Source organism: Caloenas nicobarica, chromosome 16, assembly GCF_036013445.1.
Source record: "Caloenas nicobarica isolate bCalNic1 chromosome 16, bCalNic1.hap1, whole genome shotgun sequence".
NCBI classification, from domain to species: Eukaryota; Metazoa; Chordata; class Aves; order Columbiformes; family Columbidae; genus Caloenas; species Caloenas nicobarica.
Genome location: NC_088260.1, coordinates 13,549,463 through 13,563,949, shown reverse-complemented (window position 1 = coordinate 13,563,949; position 14,487 = coordinate 13,549,463). Strand labels below are relative to the sequence as shown.

The 14,487-nt window shown below is 53.1% G+C and overlaps 1 protein-coding gene across 1 annotated transcript in view; it reads right to left on the bottom strand.

The window, feature by feature from the left end:
* The window catches only part of OSBP2 (oxysterol binding protein 2), a 137,070-nt gene that overhangs the window by 84,817 nt on the left and 37,766 nt on the right, over positions 1-14,487 (bottom strand). The window contains exon 2 of the mRNA XM_065646246.1: positions 11,744-11,952. Within this exon, the coding sequence (XP_065502318.1) occupies positions 11,744-11,952 (209 nt within the window). The remainder of the gene's footprint in view (positions 1-11,743; positions 11,953-14,487) is intronic.

Below are 14,487 nucleotides of genomic sequence, written 5' to 3'. Positions count from 1 at the left end.
GAGATGCTCCTGGCACCTGGGAATGGTCTGGTACTTGCTGAGCTGGTGTTGTGTGTCTTCACGTCAGCCTCCAGTGCTCAGCTGAGGAGTCGTTCAGCTCCTGGCTTTAAAGATGTGACTTGATTTTAAAATTTTGGAAAAGCCGTGGTCGGTGATCACTTTTCACAGGATCTCAGGCTGGTTGGGTTGCAGGACCTCTGCAGATCCCCCAGCCCAGCGCTGCTCACGCAGGGTCACCAGAGCAGATCACACAGGTCGGGCCAGGCGGGTTTGAATGTCTCAGAGAAGGAGACTCCACACCCGCTCTGGGCAGCCTGGTCCAGGCTCTGGCACCTCCCAGCAAAGAAGTTTCTCCTCCTGTTCACATGGACCCTCCTGTGTTTCAGTCTGTGCCCGTTGCCCCTCACCCTGGCGTTGGGCACCACTGAACAGAGTCTGCTCCATCCTCTGACACCCACCCTGAGATATTGATCCCATTGATCAGATCCCTCTCAGCTTCTCTTCTCCAGCTCAACAGCCCCAGCTCTCTCAGTCTCTCCTCATCACAAAGATGCTCCAGACCCCTCTGTATCTTTGTGTCCCTGTGCTGGACTCTCTCCAGTAATTCCTTGTCCTTCTTGAACTGGGGAGCCCAGAACCGCAAGCCACGCTCAATCAGAGCTATGCAAATGAAGCTGCTGGGATTTCTAATTGCAGATAACGCATTTCCCAGGACTGCGTGACCTCCAGAGGTGCCACCCAACCGCAGCTCCCGTGCAGCTTTGTGCCTCAGGACTGAAGCCACCAGTGAAGGGCTCAGCAAAGCTCCCAGGCCATGACCCAGCCCCAGGGTCACCCAGTCCTGCCCCGTCCCCAGGCCCTGCTGCCCCAGGACACTGAGCCACCTTTCTGCTCTGCTGCCACCTGCCCTGCAGAGCCCCCGACACCCCTGAGCCATCCCGTCTGCAGGGTCACTCCACCACCACCTCAGTAAAGCCCCAATTCCTGGCCCCTCCAACTCCCCCCCAGCCAGGGCGGACCCCGGAGCCTTCCCGAGGGGTGTGGGAGGCGATGTGCTCAGCCCAGGGGGCTCAGACCCCCACAGACACCCCTCCACACATCCCACCTCTCATCGATGGAGCCAGCGGAGGAGGATACAAGTCACTACGCAAGAGAGATTTTCTTGAAATAACACAAAAAGCCAAGCAGAATACAAATGGTATTTTATCCTCTTGAAGCTGATCTTCACTTCCTAGCATGACCATTTTAACTTAAAGACTACTAAGATTGAGAATTATATATTTCCCAGGCTGGATGCTCACAAAGGAGCATGTTCCGATGTCAGCGCCGGGAGCAGACGAGGTGCCGCAAGAGAACGAAGCACCGCGAGACACCAGCGCAGCCGGTGGGATGAGCCGGTTCCACCCCAGTGTCTCAGAGCAGTGGATGTTTTGGGGTCCCCGCGGGGCCCCACGTCCTGTGAGCAGTCTGAAGCACACCTGGGGCTGGGGAAGGAGCTGGGATGCTGGGAGAGGAGCAGCAGCAATTCCCCACGAGCAGAGCTGGATCTCCTGCCCCACTGGAGAGCGTTCGAGGAGGGTCATGAAAGGCCAGTTGCAAGGTCAAGTACAGGCAAGGAAACACGTTCATCACCTTCAAGGCCGGGCTCTCTGCAGGGACAGCTCTCAGGTAAGAGCTCGAGAGCCTCACACAAACCCTGAGGAGCACCACGGAGAGTCGGGGCTTCATGGAAGGAATGTGCCAGGAGAGGGCAACCTGCTCCTGCTGCATCGCCCAGCTCCGAGCAACCAACAGCCGCTGCAGCATCCCTGAGATGCGCGATGGGATGCTGGGGAATAACAGATCTCCAGACCTGGGGAGGTAGTTTAAGAAAATCAGGCACAAGCAAACATCATTTTTATGGAGTTTCTCATCCATTTGGGGCTGAGCTCAGAGGTGATGAATCTAGAATCACAGAAGGGTTTGGGTTGCAGGGCCCTTCCCAGCTCCCCCAGTGCCCCCCCTGCCATGAGCAGGGACATCCGCACCAGCTCAGGTTGCTCAGAGCCCCGTCCAGCCTGGCCTGGGATGTCTCCAGGGATGGTTCAGCCACCACCTCTCTGGGCAGCCTGGGACAGACTCTCACCACCCTCAGGGGCAACAATTTGTTCTTTATGCCTAGTCCAAATCTCCCGTCCTTTAGTTTAAAACTATCACCCCTTGTCCTATCACAACAGGCCCTCTTGAAAAGTCTGTCCCCATCTTTCTTGTCGGCCCCTTTTAAGTCCAGAAAGGCTGCAATAAGGTCTCCCCGGAGCTTCTCCTCTCCAGCTGAACACCCCAACTCTCTCAGCCTGTCCTCCCAGCAGAGCTGTTCCAGCCTCGGATCATTTCTGGGGCTCCTCTGGCCCCTCTCCAGCAGCTCCGTGTCTGTCCTGACTCTAGAGCTGGATGCTGGAGACGCAGCCCAGGACACGGGTGGTTTCTGGGCTGCCAGCACACATGGCCGGGTCATGGCCAATCTCCTACCCCCCAGCACCCCACGTCCTTCTCCTGGGGGCTGCTCTCCATCCCTCCATCCCCAGCCCGGACTGATACCGGGGGCTGCCCTGACCCGGGTGCAGGACCTTGCACTTGGCCTTGTTGACAGCGCTGGATGAAACTCTCTGCAGGGCCCTGACAGCACCGCGCTCTGATGTCCCCTCAGATGTTCCCTCTACCTCATCCCAAGGGACATCAGACATCCCGCGGGGCCAGGAAGCCACGCACGGCTCTCCAGAGACACCGATGCCGTCAGTCCTCCCAAGCCGTCAGTCTCATCAACCCAATGACCTCTGGAAAAACAAATGGAACCATCGCACCCAACCTGAAAAAACACTCATTCAGCCACAGGGAGAACCACGGAGAGACTCACCGTTCCCTGCAAGGGTGGCACGGGTCATTTGTAGCCCAGCTCAAGCTCAAATCCAATTCTCCATTCCGTGGATCAGGAGCTTTTTCTCCATGAGGGGTTTCCTTCAGCCGCTGCCCCTCGAGTCAAACGGCTCTGCCACCTGCACCGGGCCCCAGCCCGGCCACCAAAGAGGCATTTCGAAGGGATCGGCTTTCATCTAATTACTCATTTCTGACTAGTAAGAATTGTTATTACTTTCAGAGCTCAAAACTGATTTTCCTCCAACAGCCCTTTTCTGTGCCAGTTAGGAAAAAAAAAAAAAAGGCACTTGCAAATTTTAAATGCCTAAAAATAACACCGAAATACACTGAATTGATTATGTGAGCTGGAAATCACAGAATCACAGAATCACAGAATGTCAGGGATTGGAAGGGACCTCGAAAGATCATCTAGTCCAATCCCCCTGCCAGGGCAGGAACACCCAGATGAGGTTACACAGGAAGGCGTCCAGGCGGGTTTTGAATGTCTCCAGAGAAGGAGAATCCACAACCTCCCTGGGCAGCCTGTTCCAGTGTTCCGTCACCCTCACTGAGAAGAAGTTTCTTCTCACATTTAAGTGGAACCTCTTGTGTCCCAGCTTGAACCCATTACCCCTTGTCTTACTGTTGGTTGTCACCGAGAAGAGCCTGGCTCCATCCTCGTGACACCCACCCTTTATATATTTATAAACATTGATGAGGTCACCCCTCAGTCTCCTCCAAGCTAAAGAGCCCCAGCTCCCTCAGCCTTTCCTCACACGGGAGATGCTCCACTCCCTTAATCATCTTTGTGGCTGCGCTGGACTCTCTCCAGCAGTTCCCTGTCCTGCTGGACCTGAGGGGCCCAGAACTGGACACAATATTCCAGATGAGGTCTCACCAGGGCAGAGTAGAGGGGCAGGAGAACCTCTCTGACCTACTGACCACCCCCCTTCTAATACACCCCAGGTCCCATTGGCCTTCCTGGCCACAAGGGCCCAGTGCTGGCTCATGGTCACCCTGCTGTCCCCAGGACCCCCAGGTCCCTTTCCCCTACACTGCTCTCTAATAGGTCATTCCCCAACCTGTACTGGAACCTGGGGTTGTTCCTGCCCAGATGCAAGACTCTACATTTTCCTTTGTTATATTTCATTAAATTTTTCCCCGCCCAACTCTCTAGCCTGTCCAGATCTCACTGGATGGCAGCACAGCCCTCTGGCGTGTCAGCCACTCCTCCCAGCTTGGTGTCATCAGCAAACTTGCTGATAGTACACTCAGTTCCCTCATCCAAGTCATTGATGAATATATTGAACAGTATTGGTCCCAGAACTGACCCTTCAGGCACGCCACTAGATACAGCCCTCCAACCAGACTCTGCCCCATTGACCACGACTCTCTGGCTTCTCTCCTTCAGCCAGTTTGCTGTCCACCTCCCCCTTGGTGCTCGTGACCACATGAAAATCCTTGTTACATTACGAAAAACTGTATTAAAAGCTAATTACAGGTGAAACTTGCTTGCCTTAAAAATTTAGGTAACAAGAACGTGTCTCCAGCACGTAGCACGAGTTCGGGGCGTGAGAGCCAGGGTGTGGGAGGCTTTATCGGGGGGCAACGAGGGTCAGAAATCAGGATGGGACCAGATGTCCCCATCAGATTCGGCTTGTTCTTTATTGGAGAAGTGCCACGAACGGCTGGGGGTCCCCGCGCAGCCCGTCGATGTGCTCTCCGCTGCCTTCGGTGTGAATTATTGGCCATTTGCTTTGTTTCTCGTTACAAACACAGGCTCCCTCCTCATCTAAACGAGAGCACAGCTGGTTAGGAGCATCCCCGCGCTCAGGATGTGCTGCACTTGCTGAACTGCTGGTCTCAACCTCACCCAGTGCCAGGTTCACGAACACCAACCACACAGCCCTAGAGGTACGACAGCGAGTTAAAATCCGACCGGGCAAAGCACTAAAATCAGCAATTCACCACTGGTGGTCAGTGCGAGACCATCCGCATCCACTTGCATCCCAACTCCAATCATAACAGTCACCAAAATGACAAATTAAGCTAATATTAGCAAGCGCAGCAGCGAAGTAATGACACGGATCATCCTTCCCACTTGTGCCACCCACACGGGAAGGGATTATTTGCTGCACGCTGGGCAAGAGCCAAGGGGGAGACTCATCTTTGGGCTGCGACTCACTGTCTGTTTAACAGCATCCACTCCCCAAAAGCCAAGCTCAACGGTGGGATCAGCGCGAGGACGGCTTAGCAAGGCCAGCGGAGACGAGAGCTCCTCTGGTAGAACCCATGGGGATGCAGAGCTGCTCACGCACAGCCGGGCATTTCGGTGATCGAGTGACATGTTTGCTTATTGTTGAACAAAAGAGGAAGGTCCGGAGCTGAGCAGCCGGTTGAACCCGTGCTGTGGTTGAACCCGAGCTGGCAATACAAAGACAACAGCCGCTCACTCCCTCCCCACCCCAAATAGGGGAGAGAATCGAAAGGGAAGGGAGAAACTTGGATTGAGATAAACACAGTTTAATAAAATAACAAAACATTAATACACTACTAGTAAATATATATATATAATAGAAATAAAAGATACTCGGTGCAGTTCCTCACGAACTCCATCCACAACCCAGCAGCCAGTCCCGGGCAGCAGCACCTGGTCCTGAACAGCTGATCCCAGAGAGAAAAAAGGAAAAAAGCAGAAAAGCACAGAGGCCTCTGCAAAATGGCAAAAAGTTGAACTAAACATCCTGAACCGAACTCCCCTGGCTCCGGCAAAAAGAGCGAAGAAGAACACGAGAGAGAGAGAGAGAGAGAACGCAGAAGATCCCAACTCTCCGTAAATAATTAGCTTGACACCAATGGGCTGGGACACTCCCATGGGTCAGTGTGGGTGTCAGTCCAGCTCTGTCCGTCCATCCCCTTCCTCGATACCTCACACCTGTGGGCAGAGCTCAGAGAGTCCTTGGCTCTCAGACCAGAGCAACTGAAACATTAACCCTGTGCTGGGCTGTTATCTCTTGTTCTCAGACTAAGTCCAAGCATTGACTGTGTGAGCTATGGAAAAGAAAGGTTTCTAACTGCATGAAGAAAATTAACTCATTTTCTGTGAAACCAGCACAACCCGTAACACCAGCGGTTTGCAGACGCTAACTGGAAAGCGATGCTGGCTAAAGGAACGAACCAGACTGCACACTTGGGCCGAGACTGTCACCCCCCAGCCGCGGCCCGAGGGCCCTGCACAGGCCCTGCCAGCAGACGCGGTGCCAGCGCTGGACGTCCCACCGAGCCCTCAGGCCACCTCTGCTGCCGCACCGACCGCGAGCCCTTTGCGGGAGGTTGGCAGGTGAGGCCGCATCTGGAATATTGTGTCCAGTTCTGGCCCCTCAGCTCCAGCAGGACAGGGAACTGCTGGAGAGAGTCCAGCGCAGCCACGAAGATGCTGCAGGGAGTGGAGCATCTCCCGTGTGAGGAAAGGCTGAGGAGCTGGGGCTCTGAGCTGGAGAAGAGGAGACTGAGGGGCGACTCATTCATGGGGATCAATATGGAAAGGGGGAGTGTCAGGAGGATGCAGCCAGGCTCTTCTGGGTGACAACCAGTGATAGGACAAGGGGCAATGGGTACAAACTGGAGCACAGGAGGTTCCACTTAAATATGAGAAGAAACTTCTTCCCGGTGAGGGTGCCAGAGCCTGGCCCAGGCTGCCCAGGGAGGTTGTGGAGTCTCCTTCTCTGCAGACATTCCAACCCGCCTGGACACCTTCCTGTGTAACCTCAGCTGGGTGTTCCTGCTCCGGCGGGGGGATTGGATTAGATGACCTTTTTGAGGTCCCTTCCAATCCCTGACATTCTGGGATTCTGTGACACAGATGCGAGCGCTGACCTACCCAGTTAACTCCTGCTTTTTTAGTACCACAGACACCAAAAACATCTTCAACCAGCCTGAAATATGCACTGGTTTGGGCGATGATCCGAATCCCAGAGCAGATTCCACTGAAGCTCTCGTGCCAGGAACCCCTGAGGAGGGGTCAGGAGAAGCCACCGACTCCTTCACCTCTCTGATCAGTCACCAAGCAGCCCAAGTTCATTCTGCGGAGTTTCCCAACACAACACCTAGTGTTTAAAACACCAGCGACAGATTTCTACTCTCCCCTTGCAAGCTTTTCCAAAGACCCCCCTAATCACATAGCTGAGACAATAATTCTCATATATTCACCATTCACATAAATCATTCCTGTATCTCATGATACTGCGCTGAAAGGAAAGGTTATTTTTACTGCCGTTAAAAAAAAACATATACGAACCACAGTCATCAAATGCTTTAACATTCACATCCTCCCAGCCATGACTGCAGAGAGAAGACCGAGCACAAGGAGCAGATAAAAGCATTTTTCTGCCCCTGCTGCTCTACAAAGTTGAAGTTGTTGAGAGGCCGATGCAGGAGCTGAGAAAAACCCAAGGGCTGATGTGGGTACAATACGGCAAGCGGAGAAGGCTGGAATTATTCAGGAGCTGACAGTAACGCGGACAGAGGGCGATTACAGAAATCTGATTTTCAGGACAGACAAACAGCCCAGGGCCACAACGAGCACGTTCCCTCTTTCCATGGGGTGATGGAGTTGGGGACCGCGGGGCCAAATCAAGTTTATTACAACTTCATCAACGCTTTATAAACCCAACTAGAAACAGGAATGGCAGATTTGGCTGAGTAGAGGTCAGAGGTGACCTGTCCACTCAGGTCTGGGACCTGACATGACACTGTACATCTATTTTAGAGGAATTAAGCACCACGTGGTAATTGAGGAGAGAGCTCAGGCTCAGCTCCGCTCTCACTTTCTGCCACTAACCCAGCCGGTGCCACCGGGCAGGTTTCTCACACAGAAGGGGACGAGGACATCGAACTTTCTCACCCCACACCCATCAGCACCAACCCGCGTCCCACCCCGCGGCTCCTCACCAAAATAGCCCCGGTACAGGGAAACCAGAGCTCCTTGGCTTACACACGAGAGGGAACAGCAAAGTCTCCCATCCTGTACGTGGTTTGGGTAGAGGTTTTGCTATTTCTTAAAAATAGAAATGCAGATCGGTCCTGTGAAAACAGCATCTCTCAGCCAGCAGCTACGCTAAAAACACCGCTGTATCTATTTCATGAGAACTACTGGGGGAAAAAGCTCTTATCATCCACCCCAAAATAGTCTCCCAGTCGTCAAGATATTTGTGAGCCAACCCGATTTGCCAGTCACACAGCCCAGCAACGCTCCAAGGCCAGGAGAGCAGAGAGGGACCCGTGACTGCTGCAGAAACACAAACCAACAGAGAACCCCAGCTCACACTGGAGCGTGGTTTATTTTCAGTGCCGATCCAACTGTGGTTCATCTTTAAAACATTTCCAAAAAGAGGTCGAGCTTTAAAAAAAGAAAAAATCATCATAATAATTCCACAACAACACATTGCTCCTTCTTGGATCCAAGGAGAGGAGGACCCCAAAGCACCCCAGAGCAGCAGGACACAAGGACATCCCCGTCTCTCTCCTGGGTGCCCCTCACTGCACCAGAGATCTGATGGGAACCGCGCCGAGCCGAGAGGCTGCTCCACGTGAGACCATCCCAGGGCTCATTGGCCAGAGACACCTCAGAAGCAGCTGATCCGAACCCAACCACCTCCTCCCCAGATGTGCCACCTCCGCCAGAGCCACCACACGTTTGTAGAGCCAAAGGGAACGACAGGGACGGGCTCCTGCCACATCCCTGGGCAGGGCCCGCAAACAGAGATAGCTGTAAGGACAGTCCCCTGTGTCCTTCCCACGGGCAGGCACATCAGACACAAACCCGCTTCTCCGTCCCCATCCACCCACTGCCATGTTCTCCCAGAGCCACAGAGCCCTCAGCACAGGACACACACAGAGCTGCTGGAGAGGGGCCAGAGGAGCCCCAGAAATGATCCGAGGCTGGACCAGATCTGCTGGAGGACAGGCTGAGAGAGTTGGGCTGTTCAGCTGGAGAAGAGAAGCTCCAGGGAGACCTCAGTGAGGCCTTTCAGTGCTTAAAAGAAAGATGGGGACAGACTTTTGAGCAGGGCCTGTTGCAATAGAACAAAGGGTGATGGTTTTAAACTAAAAAGGGAGAGATTCAGGCCGGATATGAGGAAGAAATTTTTTATTATGAGAAACACTGTCCCAGGTTGGCCAGAGAGGTGGTGGCTGAACCATCCCTGGAGACATCCCAGGCCAGGCTGGACGGGGCTCTGAGCAACCTGAGCTGGTGCAGATGTCCCTGCTCATGGCAGGGGGGGCACTGGGGGGGCTGGGGAGGGCCCTGCAACCTAAACCATCTGTGATTCTGTGATGGTCCCTCGTTGGCACAAGCCCACACAGCTGCTCATCACCCTTCACACCCACCAGCCAAGACAGCCCCGATGCATCAGCCTGGGCTCTGCAGATCACTCAGGATCACAGGAATCAACTCAGAGGACTCCTCACATGAGCAGCCCTGAAGGACTCGGGGACTTCTTCAGCAAACCCGTGGTCTTGTCCCTCCACTTGTGAACACCCACCCCCGGGCTCTGCACAACACCCAGCACCGACATGGACACAACGCCGGGAATTTTATTTCCATTCAAGCAAAACAGGCAAACCTAATGCACATTCTTTCTTTACCTTAATGAAAAGATCTCTAACTGGGACAAAAAAACATCAGCCAGGAGAACATTAAAGTGTAAAGTAATTCACTGATGTCCTCAGCTCTAACTCCGCAGCACAAGGATTCAGCGTCTGTTTACAGAGTGTTTTATCCCCTTGGTCCAGATCAGAAACGCCTGGAAAAACACAAGTTTGGTTTGGTTTTGACCTCCCATCAGCTCCCTGGCCTGGATCACAGCGCTGCCCCGCAAACAGCTGAGTCAGCACAACCGCCCGCCAGCGCAGGAACAAGAATCCGCACCAGAAACCAGCACCACTGAAACCCCGAAACCCCGGCCTGAGCCTGCTCCAGTGAGGAAGTCAGCGTATCCAGAGCCTGATGACAGGAAATCTCTACATTTGCTATTTTTGGAGTAAAGACACAAACCAGAATAACCGCACGGCAGCGTCGCTGAATCCTCCCGCAGCCCCGGTGTGGCTCCGCACGTGCCTTCGCATCGCCTGCGGCCCCGCGCTGGGAAAGCTGCAGGGAAAGGCACACAACAACCTCTCCCACGTGGAGAGATGCTGTTCCAAAGCCCAGCCGAAAGACTCGCTTCCCGCTGCGGGTGACGGTCGCAGGACCCACAGCCATCGCACCCGCTCGCTACAGCTCTGCCGGGCAAACCGAGCGTGCCTGGAACCTTCCATCATCTCCTCCGCTGGCTGTATCTTCCATCGGTACTTACTCACACTCCAGAGCTGAAATATTAAGGGGCAGAGCATTCACAATACTTTATGTAATTAAATCTGTAGATGCTAGTGCTCCGGAACACAGCGTACCAAAACAATTATGGGAAATGGGTAAGTGGCTCCCACACTAATCAACTTCTGTATGACCTTGTGGGACAGCTAATTATACACAAGCCAGACCGCATCAGTGCAGGACTGGGGGTTCACTCTCCTGCAAGTCAAGCGGTTGGCGCTCTGGCGTTCTGCTGCTCTCTGCACAACACGACGTGATGCACAGACCCTGCCTGCGTGATGCCACGGGCAACCAGCATCCCAAACCACCGTCCCCTGGTACACGGCCAAAAACATTAACGTGATGCCTTCCACAAATGCGGTGACACTAGTCTATAGGCTGACTGTGTGTCTTCCTAAGCCAGCAGCATTAGAAAGCGGTTGGCAGAAAACGCAGTCTAAACCTGGACCGGGACAGCGAGGCACAACCTCGGGCTGCGCGACACCTCAGCACAGCTCCCCCCGCTCTCGCCTTCCCACGCTCCCTTTCTAAAATATTCGGGGCATTTTCTGAAGTAACGTTCTCATTTTAATCAGACCATTACCAAATCAGGTGTTTGCTACATCATTTCTCTTGCATAAAGCCCGATTTCCAGCATTGCAAGATAAGATCCAAGAGTGGTTTTATTTTAGGACAGAGGAGGCAGCCAGCTTTTTAATACGTCCACGGGATTTGTTTTCTGCAACTTGAAGCCACGCTCGTTTGTGGAAGAAAACCAAATGTTCATCCCAGAGGAGTTCTGAACATGGAAATATCCCTAAAATATTCCATTTGTTAAGCACCTAACCAATCCATCACACAAAAGAGCCGTAAAAGTGACCCTGTGGGGAGGAGCCGCGCGATGGGCACGGCGCTCTGCCCGCTGTACGTAACGCCGCTGTCCCCAGCGTACAGCAATAAACACCACACACTGCGCAGGGCAGGGAGAAGGGAAATACACACAGAAACAGCTCAACTAAATACGCCTGTCATTCGTCTACCAAACTATCCTAAGACATGGGTGAACAACAAAGGCACAGCTCTGGCGCCTTGTTGTGAACTCGTGTTCCTGTATTGCCACCGGCCACTGCGCTCGGTGCCTCTCCCGGCATTTCCCCGTCCACACGGACCCACACGAAGGCTTCAGGAGAAAGGCACACACATCTGCGTTCCAGAAGCATCGTTAGTGCGTTTTTACTGCCTCTCTACAAATTACAGTCATCACCAGGAGCTTTAAAGACTTGCTCAATGCTGCGCAACCAGACGAGATGACGTTTGGTGCACACAGTATTGTTCAAAACCCTTTGTGTCTCTGTGAAACCGTCAACTAGTTTTAATTCCATATGAAATAGTATCTGCCAGGCTTTCTGCACAATTTAGCAAGCACAGAAGAGCAGGTTTACAAGGAGGTTTTAAGAAGGGTCCGGTTGCACGTTCGCACACCGAAACACGCTGTACCTGACTGGTTGTTCCTCATGCGGATGGCCTTGGCCTTGGCCAGCTCCAGCGCCGTCACCCAGCGCTGTCTCTCCACCTCCGAGTTCGCCTTCAAGTGGTACGTCCTTCCCCCGTTGGAAAGCACAATGTTACACGAGTCCTCCGTGTCGATATGAGCCGTGGACAGGTTGATGGTCCCGCGACACGTGTGGGCCATTTCTGCTTGTGTCCTGCACAGGAACAGAGGGAAAAGGGAGCGTCAGTCCTCAGCCTGTCCCCAAAACCCCAGCCATGACGCCCCCGTGCAGCGCAGAGCCACCAAGATGCTGGAGGGAGTGGAGCATCTCCCGTGTGAGGAAAGGCTGAGGAGCTGGGGCTCTGGAGCTGGAGAAGAGGAGACTGAGGGGCGACTCATTCATGGGGATCAATATGGAAAGGGGGAGTGTCAGGAGGATGCAGCCAGGCTCTTCTGGGTGACAACCAGTGACAGGACAAAGGGCAATGGGTGCAAACTGGAACACAGGAGGTTCCACTTAAATAGGAGAAGAAACTTGTTCCTGGTGAGGGTGGCAGAGCCTGGGCCAGGCTGCCCAGGGAGGTTGTGGAGTCTCCTTCTCTGCAGACATTCCAACCCGCCTGGACACCTTCCTGTGTAACCTCATCTGGGTGTTCCTGCTCCAGCGGGGGGTTGGACTGGATGAGCTTTTGAGGTCCCTTCCAACCCCTGACATCCTGGGATTCTATGATTCTGTGACCCACGGGAACATCCCAAGCGGACAGCAAGCCTGTCAAAGCCAACACGGCCAGAGAAGCTCCTCAAACAGAAAAATAAGGACAGGGCTGCCGCATTCGGATCAAGATTTTTATCATCCCCAGCACTGAGGCTGCTGGTTTCGCATCCTGCTGAGCCGATTCTAGTTGCCCTAAAAGTCAAATTACCAACTGCACACACTGGCCTCTCTCATTGCATTTGCATTGCTGCTTTTCTCCCTTCTCCCTGCTACCTCACCTCCAGCATCCAGGATTTTGTGGCTCTTTATACCCTCTCCCTTCGATCCCTGCCTTTTGCCTAGGTGTGAGAAAATCTTTTGAGCAAAGATCCGTGGCGGGTGCACTCGACCCCCCAGCCGAACCAGAGCAGCCTGGTGCAGGCTCCAGAGGAGGGAAAGGCCTGAGCCGCAGCCAGGCCAAGAACTCCTTCCAGGGACCCACGGGGAAGCACAACGGGAACGGAACCCGGTAACGTGCGGGCGCAGGGAGCCTCGTGCAGACCTTGCCCACCGTCTGCAACGTGACTACGAGTCAACCGCTTCCTTCTATAAATACAACAGCCTGGATGAGCCGCTTTGAGCTCCCCCTGCTAAATAAGTGAGCTGTGCGGCGATGGGTTTACTACTCACAGGTCAGAGGATGAGCCCAATTCGAGTTCAATATTAATCATTTAGCTTAAGTAGATGCATACTAAATGTAACGAATTATTCAGAGATATAAGGTTGTATGATTTTCAATATACTCTTTGCTTCATATTACCTGGTAAGCTGGGTTTGCTAAAATTTTAAGCTGTAAAGTTCTGCTCATATTTACCAAAGGAACTACAAACTACACTGGACACTTGCAAGATAAGGTCCAGTTTGCACTTTGCTGGGAAAAACGGAACTGACTGGGAAAACAGCGATCCAGGGCTAATTCAGAGACGTCACAGGCATCTGCAAAACGGGGCCTATTTTGCACTTCGCTGAGAAGAAAGGATTTATTCAGTCAAAACGGTATCTGCAAGGCCACGGACCATAAACAATGTCTACAGCTGAACAAAACAAAGGCCCACGTGGAATCAGAGAAGCAGATCCAACGAGAAGCAAGAAGATCCCAAAGCGAAATATTGTTATTGGACTGAATCACGGTCTGAATGGTCTGCAAAGATAGAAATGTCTGTGGTTTGCTATGCTCAGGTGGGACCTCTGCACAGGTACCAGTTTGAGCCAGCCCTCCTGCTGTTCTACTCCATTGAATTTTTTTCCTGAGAATTTTGTCTCCTGAAAGTCTGCTCTGCATACGGGTACAGGCCTCCCCTGAGAGTTTGCCTCTGGAGACTTAAACACAGACCCTGGAGTGAACGGTTATCAGGGAGGGAAGGCAGCTGAACGTTTGCTTCACGAACAGGTACAGGCCCCTGGAGAGCGGGCCAGCAGCATTCGGCTTGGTGTACTTCCCCCGTGCAGGAAATAATAGAGTGAACCCACCACCGAACTCTTTAAGTCCCGCTGCTCTTTAGAAATCTAAACATTGCTGTGCAGCAAGCAGAACCCTGAATTACTCCCCCGTGACAAGATCTCCCTTTGCAAATGTGAGGGATGCACCCGACCCCCCCCGGGCAAACCAGCAGGGCTTTGGTTGAGGCTCCACAGGAGGGAAAGGCCTGAGCTGCAGCCGGGCCCACAACTCCTGTTAGGAAACCCCCAGGGAAGCAAAACGGCCCAGGGAACCCCGATAAGTTGTGGGCGCAGGGAGTCTCGTGCAGGCCGTTCCCACCATCTGCAATTTGACCACGAGCCAACCACTTTATTCCATAAATGCGACAGCCCGGGCGAGCTGCTGCGAGCTGTCTCTGCTAAACAAGCTGGCTGTATGGTGATGATTTTCTGCTACTCACACATCGCTGCATGAGCCCAGTTTAATTTTTATATTAATCATTTTTAGCTTAAATAAGCACATTTTTAATAGATTGGATAACTTAGGATTATAACGTCATATGATTTTTAGTATAG